General features: G+C 39.9%; 1 protein-coding gene across 1 annotated transcript in view; it reads right to left on the reverse strand.

Annotated features, from left to right (window-relative positions):
- Positions 1-202: 202 nt before the first annotated feature.
- LRRC27 (leucine rich repeat containing 27) overlaps positions 203-27,581 on the reverse strand; it is a 49,160-nt gene continuing 21,781 nt past the window's right edge. Inside the window, exons 6-10 of the mRNA XM_077820959.1 lie at positions 24,721-24,861; positions 20,070-20,166; positions 4,577-4,728; positions 2,152-2,278; positions 203-343 (exon numbers count right to left, since the gene is read on the reverse strand). Coding sequence (XP_077677085.1) covers positions 203-343; positions 2,152-2,278; positions 4,577-4,728; positions 20,070-20,166; positions 24,721-24,861 — 658 coding nt within the window. The remainder of the gene's footprint in view (positions 344-2,151; positions 2,279-4,576; positions 4,729-20,069; positions 20,167-24,720; positions 24,862-27,581) is intronic.

Below are 27,581 nucleotides of genomic sequence, written 5' to 3' on the forward strand. Positions count from 1 at the left end.
CCGTGTAACTATAAATCTACTGAAATTATGTTAGTTGAGTGGGCAAGATAGAATGATTTATTATCATTCTAATTTAAAACTTTGTTAAACACAATCAACAAAAATAGGTAATAAAAGGAGCCCTTCTAAAGCCTACTGAAAAGGAGCTTTCCAATACAGATGGATACTGTAAGACAAATGTTCTTGAAAGAATTTCAGGCAATTAAAATTTCATGGTAGAAAAGATATTCTGAGGCTGCATTCTCGGTGAATCAGGAACAGGCTCGCCTGTGAAGGCAGTAAACCGATACTCCTGCTGAAGTTCTTGTTTGACTTTTGCTAGCTCAGCCTGAAGCTTTTCAGCCTATGATAAAAAATGAAATAAAATCACCAGAAAAAGTTTTTAAAAAGTCTAATTTATCTGAATAATATTATATATTTAACCAAAGAAGGAACTGCATAGATTTATCGGGCCAGGTCTTCAGCAGGGTATCTAAACATTTTCCATTTGTGTGCATGCAAAACTGCATACACACATCCATGCACCTACACTTCGCAGGTAGAACACCTGTGTATACACTTTAAAAATGGCTTGTGTGCCAGTGTTCAGAGTTTGCAACCACAAAAGTCAAACATGGATTTGCAGATGTGAATTCTAATATTTAAGTATGTGCTTGCATTAGACAAGTTCAAACGAGCGCATACAGGTTTTTGCACCTGCAAAGTGTGGGTGCAAGTATGTGCATAGGCAATTTTGCATGCACACAAATAGAGGCTATGGCTGAGAATCAGGCCTATGATGATATGCATGATTCCTGTTAACAATAAACGTTATTTCTAGGTATTTTAATCCTCACACTGATACATACATTTACTCCTTTGCCAGTATAAGAAAAAGCAGGATTCATATTCCTACATATATATTATTCTTTAAATTGTAGTAAATCCTGAATTTTGAAGGAAATTCATGGTAGATGTTATAAATTTTCATAAAGTTTTTCATTCTTTAAAGATAGTACTTCACTTTTTGATAACATTTTCTTCCCTTTTGCTGTTAAGCACATCTTGAATTTTGTAAAGTGTAATGAAATGGATGGTTTTAATATGCCAGTGTAATACATCTGTAGGTTTCACAAATTCTTAGGTCTGGTCTACATTGGGGGGTGGGAGGGGAGATGCGATAAATCAACCCCTGCTGGATCGATCGCTCCGGAGGTAAGTGTAGACATGCCCTTAGACTCTCATCTTGCAAAGAATTATGCACTCACTTAATCTATAAAGTTTATAGTGAAGTACATGTGCAAATCTTTGCAGGATTGGGACCTTGGCAGTCTATTCCAAAATAGTCTTTTAAAAAATCTTATAAAAACCTATAAAAATTAAACTAAATATATATAGAAACTTGGAAAATGAACTATTTGATTTAAATCAGCATATAGCAATCCCTCACATAAATGAACAAACAGACAATCTGGATTCGCCTAGCCTGCAGTTGCAGAATCAGTCACTGGTTAAAGAATTGATTTGGAACTGCTGGATTTTACTGAATACAGAAAACAAATTAAAAAATACAATAGTCTAAATGAAAAATAGAGGCCTATTTTACCATGAAGTATCTCATTCTGATTTTGGCTAAAATGTGATATTACCTAACCAATCAGGCCACTTATTTAGATGTCTAAATATGGACTTCTAAGTCCATATTTTAACTGTAGGTTCCCATTTCTGAAAGTTTTGGATTTCACCTTTATAGCTACATGACAATCGAGGTGCCACAAGTACTCCTTTTCTTTTTGCAAATACAGACTAACACGGCTGTTACTCTGAAACATGACAATCATAGAGCAACTTGCACAGCACATGGGAGCTTTTATAATATTAAAATATCTACATCACTTGTAGTTGCATTCACCTTTTACCATCTATTATGTCTTTCTTGGACTCTTTCCTCTATCTTGTTCAAGATTTTAGCATCAATCTTAATGAAACTGCAACTTTCTATACACAATCATTGAATTGTGCAATAATAATCTTAATTAAAGTGACCAAAGTCAAATGTGAAATTAGTATTTTTAATATAAAGCATTTGGTGCCTGAGGATTTGATCAAATTAATGAAAAATCAAATTAAACCAATGACTGAATTAAGTCAAAGTGAAGCTATGACACTTACAATTTCAAAGTCTTGTTTTGCTCTCTGCATTTCCTCTTGGGGTGTCCCTTTTGACTTTTTTCTTTTTTCTTTCATCATTTGTGTATGTTGTTTGATGCGCTGTTCCAATTCTTTTACTCTGAAGGGTCTGAATAAACAGGATAAAAATAGATTGGAAGTGCAAAGGTTCAATTAATATAAAAGAACCAGAAAACTTTTTAAACCTTTGCTGCATCTAAACATAATCCAGGGGAACAAAAACAAAAGTTCAGTTCTCTTTGCATTGGTTAATATGGAGTTGTGCGATTGCATTATGTTATACTCTTCAATTATGTAATCACATACTATTTTATTCCACAGGGCCCCAGCTCATTCAGCACACAGGATGGATGGTCTCTCAGGATGAATCAGGGTTATGTAGGCTGTTGTCTGCAAAAGCCCTGTCTCCTTTGTTGCAGAAGTTGGAAAGTGTGCAGTGAATGAGGCAAGGGACTGCAGGAATATAAAGGGTGGTTTTATAGTTCAAGCAGTTGAATGCTGCTCTAGAGAAATGAATTTGCCTCTGCCATAGAGTTCCTATGTAATGCTGGTCAAGTCACTTAAACCAAAACTTTTTAAAGCTGGCCTATAACTTTGTGTTTGTCATTTTCTGGGTGCCCAGCTTGAGGCCTTGGGGTCTGATTGGGTAAGCGCTGACAGCTGCAACTGAAGTCATAAGGAGCTGTGCTTTGAACATGTAAAGTGCCATGAAATGCTAAGTACTCTGAAAATTCAGGCTGTAGGTGCCTCAGATTGGACTCTCAAAATTAGTGGGCATTTTGATTTTAATCTTTCTGTGGCTCAGTTTTCTATCTGTTAAATGGAACTAATAATAACACTTCACCACACAATGGTGTTGAGAAAACAAATTCATTACGGGTTTGTGAAGCACTGAAATACTATAGTGATGAGCACCGAATAGCAGCCCATGAGGAAATCAATAATTCTATCTTCAGAGCAGGGTTGAATAGTGTGCAGTAGATAAGACATGGGACCACGCTCTGAACAACGAGGATAAAACAAACTATTAATTAGCTGATCATTTAGTGAGCACTGTCCATTCTGTGCACCAACTGAGGGAGGGGTTACATGGGGTAAAAAAAATGTGTGATTATGTAGTTGAAGGCTGTCATAATGCATATGCATAAGAGGGACAATTAAAGTTGCGCGGGCAATATTAATTCTGCCATTTCCTAATTTTTGAGTGCTTGACTTTGCAATGCAGTTTTTGGTGTGTAACTATATATAATTAAAATTAGTTTGAAGAACTTTTAAATAAAGATAAAAGAACTGAAGGCTTTAGAACTCTGAGGACCTTAATGCTATAGGAGCTTAGTTTCATAGCACACTTTTAAAATGACACTGGTTTCATTGTTTTATTGTTTCTTTGTTTTATTATACAGGAGCATTAGAATATATGTGTATGTGGCTCAACCCCCTCTTGGGAGTAAATTACCATTTCAGTCGATGCTGCTGCAAGAGAGGGCAGCATAAACTGCCTGAACACAAAGGCCTGAATGCCCAGGGTAGAGTGGTGAATAACAGGAGAAACTGTATCTTCTTGAAGGCTTCCAGTAGTGAGGGAGGGAATTGAGAAGAAACACCCAGGTTCCCAGACCAAAGTAATTCAGATAAGCATGCAAACTTTTATCCCAGTTTAACCTTTTGAGAGTTGGCTATCAATTAGTTGGGATCCTTTCAGCCCAGATGACAGACGACAAGGACCACTTTCATTCAATCCCTGCCCAGTTCTCTGACCCACATTCATTGCCTTAACATGTACAAAGATAGGTTCATAAAGCTTGGTCTACACTAGGAACTTATGTCGATATAACTATGTTGCTCAGGGGTGTGGATTTTCCATGACCTAGTTATACCAACCTAACCCCCTGAGTAGACAGTGCTATGTTAACAGGAGGCTTTCTCCAGTGATCCTCGCTACTGCATCTTGGGGAGGTGGAGTACCTGCGGTGACTGGAGAAGCTCTCCCGTTGGTATAGGTAGTGTCTTCACTAAGTGCTAGAGCAGCACAACTGCACCAGTGCACTTGTGCTGCTGCAGCACTGTAAGTGTACACAAGCCCTTAGTACAATATCATTATTATTATGACCACATGCTATTGCAGATGCACCATACATGAAGGATTCTGAAATGGATGCAGCTCAGATGCAGATCCAGTCTTGAAGAGAGAATAACTGTTCTTTTCATGAACCAATTTTAGCCGTTAAGAACTAGATTTTATTTTTTACTAGCTCGAGTTAATTTTGTTCTATAAAGATGAAAGATGTTTCTGTTATGTGGAACAGCAAAGCAATCTATTTATATCTTCACACTCATAAAATAGAAGCATGCCCCCCACAGTGTTTTCTAAGAACAAATATTAAGGTTTATGGTATTTGTTACTAACCTTGCAGCTTCAGCATTTCTTATAGAATTTACTTTCAACATTCTTCTCACATGTTCACTTTTTTCAGGCATGCGTTTCTTTAGGTTTTCACATCCTTCTCTCGTGTTGTGATAATTGATGTTATCAGTAGCATATGGTGCACTTTTTGATATCTATAAAAAAGTGCAACATAATATGGGACGGGCACATTTCATGGAAAGGCAACATCAATTAAAAACTATTTCAGTACTGAGATTAAGCGTCTGTGGAAAGCTATTTTTTAAAAATCATGCCCAGTGATCACCACTGCAAAATGTTTTTAAAATGGGTAAACATTTTTTGTTGAGTGGCTGGTGGTTATTTGAGACACCAGAAATGCAACAAAGTCTTTCCTACAAACAATATGCTTGATAGGGAGGGTTTCTCTAACAATCTTTAGGATTGATTTGATATTGTGGAGACATTTTCCATATTTTTAACTCCTCTTTTAATTTATTATGAAAATTATTCCATTACTACAAGAGGAGGATTATCTACAGTGTTCAGTGCACCAAGAATCAAGACTGTGAGAAGAAAGGTTTGGTTTAAACAACATCTCTTATGGATTATTTTGTCTATGATAAGGAAATTAAATAATTGCAAGGGAGATTTTCAAAGACACAAAAGGCACCCAACTCCCATTGTAAAGCAATTTCATGATACAACCAAGTCCCATGCGTGCACTGAAAATCTTCCTCTACATGTAGAGTATACAGTATACATATATCCATAAAAGAAAGCTCTTTCAGTCTCTAAAAATATAGGGAAGTTACTTACCATGTATAGTAACTGGAGTTCTTTGAGATGTATTGTCCACATGCAAATTCCACTGCTAGTGCGCAGGTGCCTTATGTGCCAGAGATCTGAGTTATTTTGGCTAGCAGCACCTATAGGGTGTGCATACACTCTTTATCCTCTCTGAAGGCGTTCAGTTCCTTCTCACTGTAGCATCTCTTATAATAGGACTCCAAGGAAGAGGGGATGGAAGGGCAGGTTGCGGAATGTGCATATGGAGAACATATCTCAAAGAACTACAGTTACTGCACACAGTAAGGCCATATTTACACTAGTACTTATGTCAGCAAAACTTTTGTCGCTCAGAGGTGTGAAAAAAAACACAATGACCAAACGCGTGATGGCAGCCATTTCCATTGATCTGGCAGCCATATCTGCTGTACCAGGGCTGCTTGGAGGCTCATTCTGGCTATGAGTTGGCCCTCATTAACTAGTGACACAAAGTCCTCATAAGTGTTGTGGGAAAAGTTGTCGACAAAGGGAAGCAGCCTCGTATGTATGCAAAAGTCATATCCAGCTAATATGGCCTGATAACTGGCTACACAGAATTGCAGGCTTGCTGAGGAGTAGGCTTTCCAGCCAAATAAATCTGGGCTCGTTGGCTCTTTTTCCTGTGGTGTGGATCTGAATGGTTTTTGCCTTTTCATTTTCTGCTGTGACTACAAGGGAGGATGGGATAGGATGCGTGTAAAATAATTTTGCACCCTTAGAAGGCACTTGATATTTCTTGTCTGGATATCTGTGGGATGTAGGTGGTGCCAAAGCAGGTGTCTGCCACAAAATTCTGGCTGGATGTATAATGTCCTCATTAACTGGGAGGGCCATCTTCCCTACTGTGGAGCCTTGAAATATGTCTATCAGTTTATATGTCTGTTCTTCCACTGCCTCAACAGGGATTTGGAGGATCTTGGCCATCCTTTTAATGGGTCTTATAGTTGTTCATTTGTGGGGCCAGTACCTCCTCCTCTACTGTGGTTGTGTAGGTACTGGAAAAGGGTGGTGGGGCATCTCAATGTGTGGTGCTCTGGAGGCGGCAGCTTTCTGGTGGCATGGTTGCTCTCTGGGGCTGAAGTTGCTCTGAGCTGACCAGGGTCCCCAGCAAGGCCACATGGGCATTGGTGGGTAAGACCCTGGTGGAGCCTGGATTCTGTAGGTCCCAATATCTTTCCTGTGAGGTGTGTCTGGATCCTCTATAAGAAGGCAACAGTCTGGGTAAGTATGTTGTGGGGTGGAATTTCTCATCCCCCAGTTCTGAAGATGATTCTGAGGAGAATGCATAGCTCAGATCCATGATGGTGCTGTGGCCTTCAGAGTGTTAGGGACTAATGGTGCCACACTACTAGATAGAGTCGGGGCTGACTGTAGTGCAGAAGTCAACAACAAGGAATATTGTGATTCTTGGTGAATCTGCAGGTCCACTGATGCCAAGCATGGCAGTGTGGATGGCTGCATGGGAACCAGGTTTTGTCAAGGTGGTGTAGGAATCTCTGCAACAGTGACAGTGCACTGTCCTGACTGGCTTGGTTCCAGAAGAGTTGGTGCGGGGCCATTGAGGTAGACTGTGTTGGGGTTAGTGCCATTCTTTTTCCTAAGGTTCCAGTTTCAAGTACCAAATGCTTTGATGCTGTATGGTTGGAACAGGCTCAAGGCTGAGCTTCAGTGGGAACCATTCTGAACAGCGAAATCTGCGTTCAGTGCTATAAGGAGGTTTTCCTATTAGAGGATGCTTTGGTAGGTGACCTGCCCCTCAGACTTCTAGCTCCCTGTGGTCTATCTGGGGATGATGCCATCATTGTAGTTGCAATTTGAGTCAGAGCTCTCAAAGGCAAAGAGCCCACACTCTGATTCAAGAGGTCCCTGTGCATGGGGGTCTAGTGAGCCCAGTTCAGAAGCAGCGCTCAATGACTTGGTCATTAGGAAGACCTGAAGGTGGGACGCTCTATCCTTTCTAGCTCAGTAGCTGAAGGACTTGCAGATCACACCTTTACTGGGAATGTGCTATTCTCCCAGACAATAGAAGCACTTTGAGTTTCTGTCCGCCTCTGGGATGCTCCCTTACACGAGAGGCAGTGTTTAAACCCAGACAAACCAGATGATGCTATACTGAATGGACAAGTTCTCACAACTGAAGATTTAGACAGGCAACTAAACGACTAAAAAGACTAACTATACTATAAAACTAACTGTAAAACTATTAGCTAAAGCCATAAGGAGAGGATAGGCTCCATCTCTAACCCATGAGGCAGGAAGAGGAACTGAATGGTAGTGGGCGTGCCTTGTCCTTATATGCCCTTGCAGAGGAGCAAGAAGACTGAAGAGCACATGCACACACTAGGGGTACTGCCTGCCAAAAAGACTCTGACTGCTAATGCACAAGATGACTGTGCACCATCAGTGGAATGTGCATCTGGTCAATTACTCAAAGAAGAAAGTAAGATTATTTCTTCCTTAGATTTGACCTGTATTAAATATAAATATTAATTTCCCACTTAAAATAATCCAGGCTACAGATAAACCTTGTAAAGCAAATCATGAACGGAACATTTTTTTAAATGTAATCTGTTCATAAAGAGAGAAACAAACTTTTAGGGTGAAATCCTGGCTCCACTTCAGTCAAAGGCAAAGCCCCCATTGCCTTCAGTCAGGCCAGGATTTCACCCCTTATTCTCTTAACATCACTGATGATATACAAACATTTTTCAAATATTGCTTCTTTTTGAAAAAATGTATGTGAATTTAAGATTTATGAAGGTGGTATCTTGTCTGAATAGGAGATTCATGTACTCTTTGGTTTCATAACAGGTACAAAACAAGCAGTGGTAGTACAAGCTGTCTCACACAAAGTCATATTCCTCAAATCATGATTTGGAGTGTCCATATTTTACTAAGGAAGCACCCCTTCTCCTCTATTTTAGACAAGTGATACTCAGACAGAGGCTCAAGAGCTGCAAGTGTCTCTTTAATGTGTCTCCCGCAGTTCTTTGCAGTACATGATATTAAAACACTGTGTGAATTAGTTATTAACCAATCAGGATACTTTTACTATGTTCCTAACCAACTGCAGTTGATAAAATAATACCTGGTCAGTCATTTGGCTGTGAGAATAATATATACACATATAAAGAGATATATGTATATAAAAATGGTAAATGAAACTATGAATTCACACTATTGTGGCTCTTTTGGATAATGTTGATTGCTAATTGGGCTCCTGAACCACTGAGGTCTGAGTATCACTGTTTTAGAGGTTCACGGTGAAATTCTGGTCCCACTAAAGTCAATAGCAACTTTTGCCATTGACTTCAATGGGGCCAAACTCCTCTTGACTTCAGCGGGACCCAGATTTCACCCCAAGGGCTAGATTCACAAAGGGGATTTACACACTTACCTGCCAACATTTAGACACCACTAGGATTCACAAAACCACAACTCAGCTGCCTCCTAACCATGTACTGTAGTGCCTAAATTCATAGGCACCTAAGTTTCTACCGGTAAAGTCCCCGGTGGGCATACATACAGCTGCTTAAATCCTGATTTTGCCAAGCTGCTCAGTGCCTAAGCCCCAATGGTATTCACAAAGTAGGTGCTTCCCCCACCCAGCTCACCTATAGCCCTCATCCATTAGCATGCCTACCCACACAAAAGACAGCAAAGTGGTGGTGCTGCCCCTTCCAATCCACCAGTCAGAGCATTTCTCCCCAGGATGTGGGAGACCCAAGTTCAAATCCCCACTTTGCCTGATTAAGAGTAGGGACTTGAACTTGAATCTCCCACTTCCACAGAAGTGCCCTAACCACTGGCTTGTCTACATTACTCGCAGGCTCGACGGGCAGCCATCGATCCAGCAGGGGTCGATTTATCGCGTCTAGTCTAGACACAATAAATCAACAGTTGAGTGCTCTCCCGTCGACTCCGGTACTTCAACAGAGCGAGAGGCACAGGCGGAGTCGACGGGAGAGAGTCAGCCATTGACTCACCGCAGTGAAGACATCGCGGTGAGTAGATCTAAGTATGTCGACTTCAGCTATGTTATTCATGTAGCTGAAGTTGCGTAACTTAGATTGATCCCCCCCAGTGTATACCAGGCCTTTAGGAGCATATTGTAGGGTGGGTTTCAGAGTAGTAGCTGTGTTAGTCTGTACCCGCAAAAAGAACAGGAGTACTTGTGGCACCTTAGAGACTAACAATTTTATTAGAGCATAAGCTTTTGTGGGCTACAGCCCACTTCATCGGATGCACAGAACGGAACATATAGTAAGAAGATATATATACATACAGAGAAGGTAGAAGTTGCCATACAAACTGTAAGAGGCTAATTAAGATGTGCTATTATCAGCAGGAGAAAAAAACTTTTGTAGTGATAATCAAGATGGCCCATTTAGAGAGTTGACAAGAAGGTATGAAGATACTTAACATAGGGAAATAGATTCAATATGTGTAATGATCCAGCCACTCCCAGTCTCTATTCAAACCCAAGTTAATGGTATCTAGTCTGCATATTATGGTATCTAGTCCATTTATTCTTTTGCATAGAGACTGTCCGGTTTGGCCAATGTACACGTACAGTCTCTACGCAAAACAATAAATGGACACAAATCTGACATCAGGAATCATAACATTCAAAAACCGGTAGGAGAACACTTCAACCTCTCTGGCCACTCAGTAAAAGATTTAAGGGTGGCAATTTTGCAACAGAAAAGCTTCAAAAACAGACTCCAATGAGAAACTGCTGAGCTTGAATTAATATGCAAACTAGATACCATTAACTTGGGTTTCTTAGTGTAGGGTGGGTCTTTCTCAATCTCTCCTGCTGAAGCTCTTCTACTTTCTATAAAATACTTAAAATAGTCATTGGGACAGAGAGAAAGTAAGAATGGCTTCATAGCCCAGTGGTTAGATTTTTTTGAGAAGGGCACCTAAGTCACTTCAGCCCTAATGCTAGAACATGGTTCACATCTGTGAATCCCAAACAGAGATAGGTGCCTCCCTCTACCCTGAAATTAGGGACCCAGCTCCCTTTTGAAGGGTAGGGCTTAGGCCACACCCTCCTCCTTGGAATTTCCTACTGTGTATTGTAGGTGGCTCCTAACTCAGCATGCTGCCTTCTGTGATTCCCCTTTTTAGAGACCTAAGTCTCCCCATGCATTGTATAGGGAACCTGGCACCTAACTCAAGAGTTTTGAATTTCACTAGGTGACGGGACACCCAAAAGTTATGTGTTGCAACACTGAGTGTGTGGCAACAAGTAAGGCCCCCTTGTAAATCTAGCCCTAAATGCTTGTAACTAGTACACTGATCCTAATGATTTTTTGTATATGATGTTAGAGAGAGCAAGTCTGTTTAAAAAAAAAAAAAAAGGAAAAAATATGGTACCAACGCTGGGAAACTGTTAAGAATTTACATCTCCTATAACATTTAACCCAGATAGGTAGTAATGTTAGTACATGTTCCTCATGTAAAATCCTCTCCAGAGAAAAATACACACTACTTCTGGAATGTTTCAGAGTAACAGCCGTGTTAGTCTGTATTTGCAAAAAGAAAAGGAGTACTTGTGGCACCTTAGAGACTAACCAATCCGATTGCATCCGATGAAGTGAGCTGTAGCTCACGAAAGCTTATGCTCAAATAAATTGGTTAGTCTCTAAGGTGCCACAAGTACTCCTTTTCTTTTTACTTGTGGAATATTCAAGTTGCCCAAAGAGAGTGTTTGTTGGTTGCACAGAAAGTGTAGAAGGCAAAAGTTCTGCCCGCTCAAAAAAAGTAAGAAAAAAAATTTGCCCCAAGGTGTTGTAGAGAGCAGAGCTCATATAAATGAGCTTCCAACCTCCCTTGCACTGCAGCTCTTTGTCTTTGGTCCAGCCTTCTGTCTGCTGGGGCCACACAGCTTGTGGGACCTTCTGCAGCCAAATAACTGCAGTTAAAACATGACATGGGAGGTGACAGGGAGAGTACTTGGTTACTGTTATGTGGAAATCGAGAGAGTTGCATTGGAAATGCTGTCTCCCCCACTAAAATCTGGATATGCCTCTGATCATTGACTTCCTTCCTGATGTCTATGGGAGCACGCCAACCTCCACTCTCCCTGCCTCAACTGACTGTATTACTCATTGAGCTAGGAAAGAATTTGCCCCTGCATTAGGGTACCAGGGAATGCACGAAGCATGGTCAGTGAGTCTTCCAAAGTTATTTGTATTATCCCGACTGGAATATAGGAAAGGGCTGGTTTTGGTGGTTGCATAATGTAAAAACTGGCATTACAAAATCTTCCAAGGGAGAAGTAACCACTAGAGGGAGTACAGCTTCAGAGGCACACAGAAAGTTCTTGGGTCAGCATCTAGATGCTATTTTGGACTAGCTAGAGAGCCTTTACTCATATCTATGAATATCTGTATGACACAAAAAGAAAAGGAGTACTTGTGGCACCTTAGAGACTAACAAATTTATTTGAGTATAAGCTTTCGTGAGCTACAGCTGACTTCATTGGATGACACAGTGACTTAGAGAATAACCTTCAAATATGACATTAGCTTACACTCTTTAAAAAGTCCTTGCCCCTTATAAAGCAAACAGATAATATAAAATAAATCTCCATCAACTTGTAAGTAATTGCCTTAAAGAACAAAATCAGTGACATTCAGAGTGAAGGTCTGAGATAAAACCAGATTTATTGCAAATATATCGGCTGATGAAGGCCTCTCAGATCATCCAGGCAGTTTCTTTATTTTCATAAAAATGTGTTGTGTAATCAACTTGGTCTGAGCTCATTGCAACACAGGAATAGAAAATGGCTCCAATTTTAAAAGGTTCTTTTGCATTTTCCAAAGAAAACAGCTTATCTATTTTAATAATAGGCATTCTGACAAGGACTAAGTGCTTTAATAACAGAAAAACAAAGTGGGAAATGTTAAACAATCTTTTTGTTGTAAAAGTGAAAGGCTGATAAACATTTTATACACATAATATAAACACATCTGTTTTTATGTTATACATGTAGGTTTTGACTTGGCTAGATTAGAAATATAAATTTAGAAAACTAGTAAGCCATCCTTTAATACTACATTTCCAGAAAAGGTCCACTGCAGCTACATGATTCTGCTCATCCATTTCACTAAGCTTACTGTGGCTAAAATCATGGCACCATACTTGAAATTTAATATAGCTCAAGCATAGATTTTTCTTTCTCTAAAATTAAGGGTTGGGTTCTGCATCTTGCACTTTTACATTTTTGTTGCATTTAGTTAAGCCATAGCATTTACAGATAAAAGCCATTAGAAAGTCCAAACTTTAAAAGCTGGAAGTATCAACTTTAACTCTGCCACTGTATCCCCACCCACACTATAACCTGAGCCAGGAGACCTTTGCCAATGAGCAGAGGAAAGTTAAGTCTGTCCAACAGCAGGCTACTGAGTGTCTGATGATATAGCTCTTCCCCCCTCTTCCCCCATTCTTTCAGTCTATATTGATGAAAGGAGGCTCTCTGCTATATATCTAGTATGTCAGGGTAGATCCTGATGTCCCTGGGAATCAACCCTTGTGATGTAAAGAGCGCCGAAATCTGTGAGGAGACAGTACACAGTTGATTGCTGATGGCCAAATACCTGCTGCTAATGCAAGATACAGAACCCAGCCCAACTATGCAGATGAGCAGGAGGTGCATGGAATGCATCTCAAACCCCTTACGGTTTTTTCACATGAAATGGTAACTGACCTGAGGGATGAGAGAGGCAGAAGGAATCTGGCGGTTGCATTGGTAGTGGTGCAAAGATGCTGCTAAGCAAGGTCTCTGTGCTTGCTGACTCCCGCTCCCCTTCCCTTTCCCAGGTAGAAGTAAACCTACATATATATTGATACTCCAGTCATTAGATGTACAGTGGACTAGAGCTGTGTGAATAACCGATTGCTTGGTTTACTGGCAATTCTGAAAAAAAGTTGCAACCAACATTTTTCACAATTTTCAGCAAATCAAAAATTCAAATTTGTTTTTGGTTTGGCTCAAACAAAATGTTTTAACAAAATCAAAACATTTGAATTTGACCACTTCTAAACTTCAGATCTTTTAAGTAAAATTACAGGAAATTTCAAAACGAAGTCACTTCAAAATGAAAAATCAAAATGGTTTATTTAAAATTTGTCAAAATGTTTTGATTTTTTCTGTTTTGTTTTTTCCCCCTGACTGAAACAATTTGGTGAAAGCAACTTGAATTGCTGAATCTGCATTTTTTGCTGAAAAACATTCAGACAAAAAATTTCGCTGAGCTTGAGAGCAGACAGACTAAAGTTGGATTTTTTAGAATGCATTAGATGGTTTGGATTTTTTAAACTCTTGGAAAGACCGTGAATCACATAGGCAGTGAATTTTCAATATATTAAAATGAATTTTGGGGGATTTCCTAGCCCCTAGTGGGATGGGTTATGCAATTCTGGACTATATGCACTGTTTTATGATGGGGAAATTTCTTAAAACATTCTAACCATAATTAAAACCATTTGGAGCCACAGTGCAGTCCAGCAGGTTTTAAAATCAGCTTAGTAAAAAACAGTTCAGAACGCCTAGAGTATGGTGTTTTTAGTATTTGTTATTGATTTAAAAATCTATAACATTTCATTAATGTTATTTTAAAGGGCTGAATAGTTTATATATTTTCAACTTTAATTCTAGCTTCAAGTTTTCTATTTGAGTATATTTTTAATTTTTATTAAAGTTAAAAAAATATTTGCTTATGCTCATATTAGTCATGAAGAGTGAAATAAATTTTTGCTTGTAACTTCAGTACAACTTGTATTCAGTTAGTAGTGCTCATAAGAATGCCATACGTGTATGCAAGAGAGAGAGCGCATAAGAGTTACAAGCACCCATGACTGTACTAGTAGAATTTACAACAATCAGAAAGCTTCAAAAATGTAGGCTATGGCTACACTACAGCTTATGTTGGCATAATTTAGGTCATTCAGTGGTGTGAATAAACCTCCCCACCCCCAGCGACAAAAGAAGTTACACCGACATACGTGCCTGCTGACATAGCTACTGCTGCTTGTGGGGTAGTTAAGATGATGGGAATAAGCTTTCTCCCACCGGCTTAGAGCGGCTACATTAAAGAGTTTACCGCTGCACTTAGTTCCCAGCAGCAGAATTGTATCTGAGACCTCAAAGAAGTTATAAATTTCACCAGCATAACCGGTAGAGCTTGTTACTGCCGTGGTCCCATTTTCAGATTCACTAAAAGTTAAAAGCTCCATAAACCCAATCCAGGGGACTCATGGAAATTACAAGTAGAGCTGGTCAAAAAATTGTCATTTTTCGCTGAAAAAAGTTTAATTGACAAATGACATTTAATCAAAATGAAAATGATTGGTTTTTAAGAAGATTTCTCAGTTCCAGGATGGAATGTCTGGTGAGGGTGAGACACACATATACACACATCCCTGACCCATCCAAGATAGCCAACAGCTTGGCAGTCATGGCACTCAATAGGGATGTGGAAGGCCCAGGTTCAAGTCCCTCCTCCAAATCATAAAGAGCAGAGATTGGTGTCTGTCTCTTTCTCTCTGGAAAAAAAATTAAAATCTCATTTTCGTTCCACATCAGAATTGCAACAAATTTTGTAATCTTAAATCTTTTGTGAAAAGAAATTTTTGTTTTCCAGCCAGCCATACTTAAATGCTTTGCTGGCATTATGCTCATGAAGCTTATGACTTTCCAGCAAAGCTCAGCGTTTAAAAAGACACAAAAATATTTCACATGTTGAGAACTAGAGATGGTCAAGTTATTTATTCTGATCAGTTTATTTGGTGACTTTGGCTTACTTTCTGTTCGTCAATTGTCTGTTAACAGATTATTATGCATTTGCTAATCACCTGACAATTTGTCAGTTTTTGCTGATCCTGACTGACCCCCTTGACAAGACTTGTCCTGTGGTCCTTGCAAAAGCTCATGCTTACGGATCCTGTTAAACTTCCTTAGCAAGCAAACATCACTTAAGTTATATATTTAGGATGTAGGGCAAATACTTTACATTAACAACACTGTATGCTTTTTCTTATTGCTAAATTTTACAAAGTCTGCAGGTTTTGGTTAATCCAAGTGTTTTCTTATGTGAAAAGGGATGAACCTCAACTAAATTAGTCTTTAGCTAGAATAATTTGAAAGTTAATAAATGCCCATGGTCACTTAAATCGGTCCTCATGGCATGTATAACAGCATTCACTGGTTCATAAGGGGAGACAAAAAGTTTCATTAGAGAGTCTGCACTCTCTTGTGGCTCTCGCCAAAAGGCCTTAGCATGTTTGGTAAAAAACAGTTTCTACACAATCACCAGCTTTCTGTTGAACAGGTCATTAAGGTATAATGGAAACGTATTTCACAGACTTCCACAGACAAATATCAGGTTTCAGAGTAACAGCCGTGTTAGTCTGTATTCGCAAAAAGAAAAGGAGTACTTGTGGCACCTTAGAGACTAACCAATTTATTTGAGCATGAGCTTTCGTGAGCTACAGCTCACTTCATCAGATGCATACCATGGAAACTGCAGCAGACTTTATATATACACAGAGAATATGAAACAATACCTCCTCCCACCCCACTGTCCTGCTGGTAATAGCTTATCTAAAGTAATCGTCAGGTTAGGCCATTTCCAGCACAAATCCAGGTTTTCTCACCCTCCACCCCCCCACACAAATTCACTCTCCTGCTGGTGATAGCCCATCCAAAGTGACAACTCTTTACACAATGTGCATGATAATCAAGTTAGGCCATTTCCTGCACAAATCCAGGTTCTCTCACTCCCTCACCCCCCTCCAAAAACCCACCCCCATACACACACAAACTCACTCTCCTGCTGGTAATAGCTCATCCAAACTGACCACAGACAAATATGTACATGCACAGGCTGATAAATAAACACATGAAATAATCTTAAAAAATGGTCAACGTAGCAGGAAATGGCTATGTGACTATTTGAGGACTTCACTTTAATTTGGGCAGATCGCAATTATTAAATCTTTATTTGTTCATTACTTAGCAAGTAATATTCTCTGCAATATGCAAGAAATGTGAAACCTCTTTCCACCCTACCTGCAAAACCAGGATAGGATAGAATAAGGACATACACTGCATATGTGACAAAGTAAAAGACAAACAATCTAAAAATGAGTATGAAAAGGTTCTCCATCCAGCCTTTTATACGCTTTGAATTTTGCTAAATATTGCTAATATAACCTGTTTACTCTATCACTCAGTAACAAGAGAGTTTAGCAGCCTCACCACTATGGAATACATATATGGTATTACAGTGCCCTCTTGTGCTTCATATATATATTCAACAATGCCTAAACAGAGGATTTAAAATGTACAGTATTAAATATAGTATTTACTTACAAATGACAGAAAAATGTGGAATTCAAGAACTGTGCTCTCAGACTGAACACATTCTCTCTTCTGTATTCATAAAATTTGGGAACATGGGCAAGAAAAACAGGGGGCCCTCCTTGGCAAGTATAGATACTGTACTATTATCACATTGACAGGTTTCAGAGTAGCAGCCGTGTTAGTCTGTATTCGCAAAAAGAAAAGGAGTACTTGTGGCACCTTAGAGACTAACAAATTTATTTGAGCATAAGCTTTCGTGAGCTACAGATCACATTGTCAGATTTACTCGCATCACACATGATCCACCTAATTCTCAACTATTTTAATCAAAGCTACACATTCTAAAAAATACCCCAGTCAGGTTAACTAAAACAGACATCCCTACACAGAGAAAGCATGCTGCATTTACTCTCAGAGGGATAATATAAACAACATGGGTGAAATCCAGATATCCCTTATCATTTTTTAATTAGGAAAAAATATATTGCTAAATAACAAGTGTGTATGCACTTTACAATTTTAATACCCATTACTCTCAGCAGCAAGAGAAATTCCTTCTGACTCATTCTTCTCATGCTAATGCTGCCCCTTTGGAATTACTCTTGCTGTTGAAAACCCTATAGCCTTGGTATGAAATCCTGGCCCCACTGAAGTCAGGGGGAGTTTATCCATAGTCTTCAATAGGGCCAGGATTTGATCCTTGGTATTGATTTCCAGCCTGCAAGTAAGTCTTTTGTGGCAAGCAGTTGTGTTTGCTGTGCTCCCAGTCTCACCTATGGAATGGGAGTCATGCTGTAAATCTACTGCCGCAATGTGAGCAGTTTTGGAGCTGGAGTTGTGTTTTTTTTAAATTGGCAGAAGAATTTGACCTTACCTACTTTCACAAGTATCAGCTTTGTCACATCATTGTTTTCAACCAGTCACGGAGCCAGGAATTTTCACTTATTTGTAAAATTGCTTAAAGTTCCTTTATATATTTCAAGTGTTACTTTTACTTTCCATTTCTGAAACCAAAAGCTATTAATAAGGGTCTGTTCAGCCTCTCAGACGGTAATACTCTTCCTCACAAGTTAAACTGCAATCAGCAGAGCGCAGAGGCAGGGGATATTGACCAATTTCAATGTTGTCCATGTATTATTTTGTTTGATGAAGAACATCACACTATATTATCAGTTTAATGATAGCAGACATTCCTGGAATCACTGACACATTTAACATCATAAATTGGCTTATTTTCAGAAGTATCAGTCTGAACAAGTGAATAATTTAAAGACATACAGAATAGAGAATAATGTTTCAAATACTCCTCTCACCCCCAACATATACACTATATATTAAACAATTACTAATTGTAATTATTTTATTATTTATTTATTATTTTAGTGCCTTGAGGTTGGGGCCTTCTTGTGTTAAGCACTGTACAAACACATAGTAAAGGACAGTCTTTGCCCCCAAGAGCTTACAATCTAAATAGACATGACCAAGGATGGAAGATGAAACAGAGGCACAGAGAAATGAAGTGACTTGTTCATGATTACAAAGCAAGTTATTGGCAGAACTAAGAATTGAACCCTGGGGTGAAATCTGAGCACCACTGAAAAACAGTGGATTTTGCTCCAGGGGTCCTGACTCCCATCCTGTGGTACCATCATTTTAGTGTGAAAGTAGAATGAATTATATTGAAATTATAATTTATTAAAGAAATGCTACTTGAAGGGTTTGTTGAAATATAGTTGTCAGGAAAAGAAACATTAAGGAGTGTGAGACAATGGGTCCTCAAACTAATTAACTTAGAGCTCCTACTGAGCTAGGAGATTGGTAAAGGTTAGTATGCAAATAAGATATGTATGTATATTTGTCAGTTTCTGCTTTCTTTTGTCTCTTATGTTAAATTGGCTTTGGCTTATCTGTATAAATAAGTTAGCTTGCGCCTCAGAGAGGGGCTCACATATCTGGGTGCATTGGCAAAGCGCTTTGCTAATAAACAGAGTGGTCTGACAAATTATGTGAATCCTGAATCTGACTTTGACATTAGTAACTACCTGACTTACAAAGTATTGTTTTAAAAAGTAACTTGTGCCCTCATTTGCTTCTGTACGACTTACAATGAAGGCCTAAATAGACATTGTTTGGGTTTTTTTAAACTTTCACATTATTTTAGAAATATCAGCAAAGCAAAGCCTGCGCTTTCATGGGTGTATCAGAGATGTGTATTGTGAGCTCTCATATGTTTTCGGAAGGAGTGAGTGTGTTTATTCTTTAATGAAGATGTCCTTTTAACCAGATGTTTATTAGACATTGCTAGACAGGTGTCAATAAAGCAAAAACATATGAAACAACCTGACTAAATTCCTTCCCTTTTAATTGTACCTCATTTTGAGAGTTGTCATTTGTTTTAATTCAAAACTTATCTGTGTTCCACACAAGTTTGTTGTCCCCTGATTTTTGATGTTGAAATTTTTTTTCCATCAAAAATAAAGAATCATGAAACTGAGATTAAAGAAAGAGTTATTTACACTAACAGAATGAATCCCATAGCATTTGAAGTTTTCTGAATGGATACTTTTTTTATGTCCCTTATTTTGTGTCATGGTCACAATGAGTTCCACACGGGAGCATTTGAGAGGTATGATTGTTCAGCTTTCAATATCTACTCTCTTGCAATGTCATACTTAAACAAGGCCAGAATTTCAATTATAAAGAAACAACAAGAATTTTAGTTTTTTTATTTGTGTCATTGGGAAACACTTTTCAGACCTTCTTTATACTTCAGAAAAAGCAAATATGGGCACAAACCCAATTTTTCTTACACATTTGAGTCTTTTTTTTAAAAAAAAGATGCCTCCTTTTAGAGTGCCAGAGTTTATAGACTCCTGTAGTAACCATAAGATCCAGCCCACATCAATTTCAGTCTGGCAGAGGCAATATCACCAATTGGAGGCGTTCAATAATTAAAAAAAACCCAATATTTAAATATAAGTACTTCTGTTTTAACATCTCCAATAGCCTGATATTGGAACTACTACAGATACTGAATAACTGTTTGCAGGGTCTCGCAACTCCTCCGTTGCACATTGGTCCACATCAATTCACACGGGATCCATGCTCAATATAGATATTTCATGTGGGGGTTGTAGGTCCACGTAGCTTCTCAAAGTGATAACATTTTAAGTATTAATTTTTCTATTTAACTGTATTATCATCACTAGAAGCCTTTATCCTAAATATACAGTTCACAGAGAAAAAGGTTCAAAGCATCTTGTCAATGGATTATTTACCTGATCCAATGCTGTCTTGCTATTCTCTATTACATACCATGTCTGCTCTTGTAGGTGAATAATTGAACAATACTTCTTTCTTCTCCTTCATCATCTTGGCACGCTGTCTCCATTCCTGAAGCACTTCTTTATCTCTGAAAAAATTTAATTTCTATTAAACTTTTAAAACCATATTTTAAAAAGTGAATGTTATTCCTTTTTTTACCCAGTCAACCATTTTACAGTGGAATAATGTGCCAGATATGTGGCACAAAATGCACGTACTAGGGACATCTTTGTGAAGCACTAACATTCAAATGGAAGATCAGCACTTGAAGGAACACCACTGCATTAAAGTGCAGAAAGAAAAAATATAGCAGCAAAAGAATTTACACAAAAATTGAAATGGCTACAGGACTGATTACTCAAATGCTTGTTAACTGGCTACAAACCTTTCATCTCTACATGGCTAATCTGGCTAGGTCAGAGTACTGAGTATGGATGGAGGTGCCTGTATATACAGAAGTAGACAGACCAGAAAAAGATCACTTAGGTCATTTAATCTAACCTTCCTCCCTCCAATATTTTGTAGGGATTCTCACTAAATAATTCTCACTAATATTTTATTTTATTTGATCTTGAATATCTGCAGAGATGGTATTTCAGTTGCCTATGTTGCTAATCCATTCAACTGCTCAACTGCTCTGTTAAGATCTTTTCCCTAGTTTCTAACCTAAGTTTTTCCTTCCTAGCCTAGTTTCAGGTTATATCTCCTTGTCCTACCATTGCCTGATACTATAAATACAATAATCCTCTTCCTTCATTTACTCTATCTCCTTGAAGATATTTATCAACTGTGATGAAGTCTGCTGAGTGTATCCTTTTAAAAACTATATAAACATAATTCCCTCTGTCTCTTCTCCTAAATTCTTCTAAGTTCTGTGCACAGATAGAGCAGCCTAAGGACTATTCTGATCTACATTGGCTGCTAATGGCTCCAAGAGGCTGAAATTGCAGCTGGAGATTATCATGGTGTTGAGGTGTCCTAGCCAGGTATATTTCCTCTAGTCTTTTCCTTGCTACACCAAATACAGGGATGTGGAGAAGTGACAATGCTAAGAGAGAATCCCCCTTGCACTGAGTTGATCTTCCTGGGATTAGATGTGCCGGTTTTATGCTTGTGCTGGTGGCATAATGCATACCAGCCACATCAGTCTGAACTGGGTTTCTTGGAATCTGAACCACAGTTTTTGACCTGAAAAGCTCAAAAGTGATCAAAGAGAGAAGAGCTATAATGAAAAGCTGTGTGAATTAGTGGAGAAGTTTAGCAGGCGTTATATTAGTTCCACAATTTTTGTTTGGATTTTTTTTTTAAATTATCATCCTTTCAGGTACTTAATTTGTTAATGCTTCACTATGGGAGGGATTTGTGGGCTTCAAGCATAACGACTGTAGTAACTCCCTAGTTTTATATAAGATTCATGTACATATACATGATTAACATCGTCACACAGCAAGTCATTTTTTACAGCAGTGCACACCAATGCTATGCTAGTGATATGCATTGGTGCATCTCCATCATTGTTAGACCACTGCAAAAACCCCAATATAGATAAGCCCCTGGTCCGACCATGGAGGTAAGTTAATTAAGGGAGAAACAAGAACTAGGGGATTAATATCTACAAAGGGCAAAACAAGAATTAAGGTCAATTAATTATTCAAAGAACTGAAGAGATTATTTTACTGCCATTGGCCCAAATAAGTATCTAGGCTAGGTCCCCTAGGAAGGGAAGGGTGCACAATGGTTGAAGTAGTCCTCCACAACCTCAACATCCCTATACAGGCAGGAAGGAAAGGTGGCAACCAGAGGATCCACACAGTGGCAGAGCCTCTGCTCCCATCCTTACTCTGCCCAGTCCCCCTCTCTTTGCATTGATGTGAAGGCAACCCTAAAGAAGCTGGGCTCTGCAACATATGGAAGTATACCTTCTGTGCACTCCTCCAAATCCTGCTAACTGCAAGATGTGCAAGATCTTGTGCTGCCAGGCACACCTCTGCAGAGACAGGACTGCATTTGCCCCATTTCGCAAAAGCATGAACTACATTATGACATATGTTGGAAAATTTAAGACAACGTTATAAAATAGACCTAACAATCTATCTGCTTCCTTTTGGGATAAGTTCCATGGCTAGTGTGTTGGCTTCTGAATATGATTCAAAATACATGCACCTGGTAGAACAAAAGGCAGAATGTTAAACAATTTACAATTCTTAGAACAAAATTTGTTAAATGTACATACTCTTTATACTGAAAAATGTCAGCATGTTTTATGACACATAATAATGTCTCTAGTAGATTCAGTGGCAGATTATCCACTGAACCAACGGGGCCCCGGCAGGAGCACCAGGCAAGGCGGGGAAGCAGTTGTCTGATTTTAGGAGGTGTGATGGGGCAAGGCCAGATGGCTATAGGAAAGTAGTGAGAAACAGGTATGTTAGCCCCAGGCTAAACAAATCCCTGTTACCATGGTAACCAAATGGCAGTTGCTTCAGGTTAATCAAGACACCTGGGGCCAATTAAGATTCTTCCAGAAAGCAGTGGAAACAGCTAGGATGATTGGGACACCTGAAGCTGTCATAAAAATAAAGGGAAGGGTAACCACCTTTCTGTAAACAGTGTTAAAAAATCCCTCCTGGGCAGAGGCAAAACCTTGTCACCTGTAAAGGGTTAAGAAGCTAAGATAACCTCACTGGCACCTGACCAAAATGACCAATGAGGAGACAAGATACTTTCAAATCAGGGGTGGGGGGAAACAAAGGGTCTGTCTGTCTGTGTGATGTTTTTGCCGGGAACAGATCAGGAATGCAGTCTCAGAAACTTCTTTAAAGTTAGTAAGTAATCTAGCTAGAAATGCGTTAGATTTCCTTTTGTTTAATGGCTGGTAAAATATGCTGTGCTTAATGGAATGTATATTCCTGTTTCTGTGTCTTTTTGTAACTTAAGGTTTTGCCTAGAGGGATTCTCTGTGTTTTTAATTTGATTACCCTGTAAGGTATTTACCATCCTGATTTTACAGAGGTGATTCTTTTACCTTTTCTTTAATTAAAATTGTTCTTTTAAGAACCTGATTGATTTTTCATTGTTCTTAAGATCCAAGGGTTTGGGTCTGTGTTCACCTGTACAAATTGGTGAGGGTTTTTATCAAGCCTTCTCCAGGAAAGGGGGTGTAGGGTTTGGGGGGATATTTTGGGGAAAGACGTCTCCAAGTGGGCTCTTTCCCTGTTCTTTGTTTAACACACTTGGTGGTAGCAGCATAGGGTTCAAGGACAAGGCAAAGTTTATACCTTAGGGAAGTTTTTAACCTAAGATGGTAAGACTAAGCTTAGGGGGTCTTTTATGCAGGTCCCCACATCTGTACCCTAGAGTTCAGAGTGGGGAAGGAACCTTGACAGAAGCAAATCAGGGGCTGGCTGAAAGTAGTTAAAAGCCTCCCACTTACTCAGGGTACGTGTGTGTGTCAGGAGCTGTAGAAGAGAGCTATGCTGCTGGAGAAATGGAGCAATACAAACCTTATCAGGCACAAGAAAGGAGGCCCTGAGGTAAGGGTGATGAAGGTATTGAGGAAGCGGGGGCTACTGTGGAGAAGTGTCCCAGGAAATTGTACTCATCCTGTTTCCAAAAAAATCAGCTACCAAGAGCTGCTACTATCAGGGTCCCTGGGCTGGACAGTGGAGTAGAGCGTGGGTCTGGGCTCCCTGCTCCCCAACAGAGACTGTGTGAGAGAGGATAACTTCTCCTCACCTCCCTTGCTGGTTTATGATGAAAATGGCTCAGTAAGGCTGTGAGCCTTGCCTCTGAGAGAGAGAGAGGCTATGTGGAGGGTCACAGTGAGCCTCTGAGGTTAGTGAAATCCACCAGGAAGCGTGGGACCCACTGAGACAAGGTTAGAGCTTTGTCACAGAGGTTAATATTAATTTGGATAGTATGGGTTATAGACTTGCTAATTAATCTGATCGGAAGATAATAAGGTGAAAGTTCTCAAACATATGTGCTAACCTTGCCTTAGCTCAACATACAGGATGTGGCCTGTAGTTCCCTTGCATTACAGCCAACATATACTCTATTATAAACCTATAATAAAACATAGGCAAGCAAACAGGCTAGCCCTATAGGCTACAAAGCCCCTGCATCCTGACCTAGCTCCTCAGCAGAAGCACTGGGCGGAGCAAGTCCCTGCACCCTGACCCCATTTCCCTGGCAGGAATGCGGGGGGGGGGGGAATACAAGGGGGGAGGGACTTCAGGCAGAAGGGGTGGAAAGGGGCTAACCCCTAATCCGCATCTGAGTACTCTGCCATCAGTAAAGATTAAAAAATGTTATTTAAATACTTCTATCATATGAAGTAAGGAATAGTGAAAGGGAACATTTTCCCCACTAGATGGGAACAGGAATTCACATTTCCCCAGTGAAATCAATGAGAAATTCAATAGTTCACACTCCTGTCCCCTAGGAGCACTGTGCTTTGTGAAGGAAAGTACCCCTTACATTTCTATTCGTAATCCAGATCATTTGTAATGATTTTCTTTCCTTACAAATGGTAACATGGGTGATTTGTGAAGGGGAAAAAAGTTACAATGTGTTAAGAACGGCTGAACAACGACTTAAAAAAGACAGCATTGTCATTAAGCAACATAACCATAAAACTTACTTTCTGTGCTGTTCAATTAAAGCCTGCGTCTCTTTCAGTTCCTTTTGCACAGCCAATCTGAACTCTTCAGCTCGTTTTGCTTGAATCATCTTATCATATGATTGAAACTCAGAAAATGTACTCTTCTGTGAGAACTTCTTCCTTTTTAAAATAGGCAGTTTGATACAGTTAATTAAATATTGCATGAAAGGGCAAGCAGGTGAAAATATTAATGATAGCGAGGCCCGGCCTTAGGGAAAATGGCACCTTGCAGGCTCCCTGGGCAGATACCCTCATTGCCCCTGGCACCTGTGGGCTCCTCCATGTGCTTAATTTGTAATGAAAGAGATGCCAGGGTTCAGCACCAGGAGGCACTGGCACAAATTAAGTGCCTGCTAGATGGCCAGACAGTGGTGGCTGCTGGCCGGGCACCCACCTCTGAAGACAGCACTGCGACTAGCAGCAGTGCAAAAGTAAGGGTGGCACGGTATGGCGTATTGCCACCTCTGTCCGTGCTGCTGGCAGCAACACTGCCTTCAGAGTTGGGCAGCTGGAAAGTGGCAACTGCTGGCCCAGCAATACATCCCATGACCACCGGGCCCATGGAAAAGGGGGACCCAGGGACTGGCCCGCTGAGCCTGCAGAGGCGAACAATGAGGCTTGCGCCTCTCTGCCAGGCTGGCTCGCCGGCACTCACCCCTACTGACCATGGCGTCCTGGGCGGTTACTTGTGTCATACACTCCTAAGGCCCTTAGGGATAACTAAATTCACAAGGCAGATTTGTGTGGGTTTGATCCTTGGCCAAACAGAGAATAAGAAAACACAGAAATCAAGGCTTTTTTCCTTCTAAACTTTTTTAATAGGCACAATAGATCATTGACATTCCAACAACATTTAGGCCCTGATTCAACAAAGTGTCTGTCTAAGCATATGAGTAGTCCAAATGGTTTCAATAGCTTGCTAAATCAGGGATTTAGGGCAATGGCTCTCCACCTTTCCAGACTACTGTACCCCTTTCAGGAGTCTTATTTGTCTTGCATACCCCCAAGTTTCACCTCACTTAAACTACTTGCTTACAAAATCAGACATAAAAATACAGAAGTGTTATAGCACATTATTACTGAAAGTGCTTACTTTCTTATGTTTACCATATAATTATAAATCAATTGGAATATAAATACTGTACTTACATTTCAGTGTGTAGTATATAGAGCAGTATAAGTCATTGTCGTATGAAATTTTAGTTTGTACTGACTTTGCGAGTGCTTTTTATGTAGCCTGTTGTAAAACTAGTCAAATAGCTAAATGAGTTGATGTACCCTCTGGAAGACTTCTGTGTACCCCCATGGGTACATGTACCCCTGGCTGAAAACCACTGATTAAGGGTATGTCTACACAGCAACTAGACACCCGCAGCTGGCCCGTGCCAGCAGACTCGGGCTTGCGGGGCTCAGGCTGTGAAGCTGTTTCATTGCTGTGTAGACTTCCAGGCTTGGGCTGAAGCCTGGACGGTAGGACCCTGCAAGGTGGGAAGGTCCCAAAGCCTAGACTCCAGCCCAAGCCTGGAAGTGTACACAGCAATGAAACAGCCCCAACTGCTGAGTCGGCTGGCACGTGCCAGCCGCAGGTGTCTAGTTTCTACATAGGCAGAGTATATACATTGCATCTTCACAGCCTAAAGGGGGCAAAAGTTTGTTTAATCATAAAAGTGCTGCGGGGAAGGAAAACTTTCACAAAAAATGTTGTGAAAATTTCTCCCCATTTTTCTTTGAAATGTGAAATTTCATTCAAAGACTAAATTAAAAATAACCCAGCTCTGTGTTTGCTCAAAAACAGGTGGCGGGGAATAACGGTAAAACTTTAGTAAAAAATGTTCCTGATTTCATTTTTAATTTCAACAAAACTTTGAATTTCAAAGAATGTTCACTATTACTAATTCTTAGACTTAAAGTATATATTTGCAGTTCCATAATATTGTACTTTGACAAAACACTATAGTGACTCAAGAGAAAATATATTTTTTTATATATATTTTTTATTAATTTTTTTTATATATAAAAATATTTCTTGACTTTAGCAAAGCTTTTGACACGGTCTCCCACAGTATTCTTGTCAGCAAGTTAAGGAAGTATGGGCTGGATGAATGCACTACAAGGTGGGTAGAAAGCTGGCTAGCTTGTCGGGCTCAACGGGTAGTGATCAATGGCTCTATGTCTAGTTGGCAGCCGGTATCAAGTGGAGTGCCCCAAGGGTCGGTCCTGGGGCCGGTTTTGTTCAATATCTTCATAAATGATCTGGAGGATGGTGTGGATTGCACTCTCAGCAAATTTGCGGATGATACTAAACTGGGAGGAGTGGTAGATACGCTGGAGGGGAGGGATAGGATACAGAAGGACCTAGACAAATTGGAGGATTGGGCCAAAAGAAATCTGATGAGGTTCAATAAGGATAAGTGCAGAGTCCTGCACTTAGGATGGAAGAATCCAATGCACCGCTACAGCCTAGGGACCGAATGGCTAGGCAGCAGTTCTGCGGAAAAGGACCTAGGGGTGACGGTGGATGAGAAGCTGAATATGAGTCAGCAGTGTGCCCTTGTTGCCAAGAAGGCCAATGGCATTTTGGGATGTATAAGTAGGGACATAGCGAGCAGATCGAGGGACGGTGATCGTTCCCCTCTATTCGACATTGGTGAGGCCTCATCTGGAGTACTGTGTCCAGTTTTGGGCCCCACACTACAAGAAGGATGTGGATAAATTGGAGAGAGTCCAGCGAAGGGCAACAAAAATTATTAGGGGTCTAGAACACATGACTTATGAGGAGAGGCTGAGGGAGCTGGGATTGTTTAGTCTGCAGAAGAGAAGAATGAGGGGGGATTTGATAG

This window comes from Eretmochelys imbricata, chromosome 7, assembly GCF_965152235.1.
Source record: "Eretmochelys imbricata isolate rEreImb1 chromosome 7, rEreImb1.hap1, whole genome shotgun sequence".
Taxonomy (NCBI): domain Eukaryota; kingdom Metazoa; phylum Chordata; order Testudines; family Cheloniidae; genus Eretmochelys; species Eretmochelys imbricata.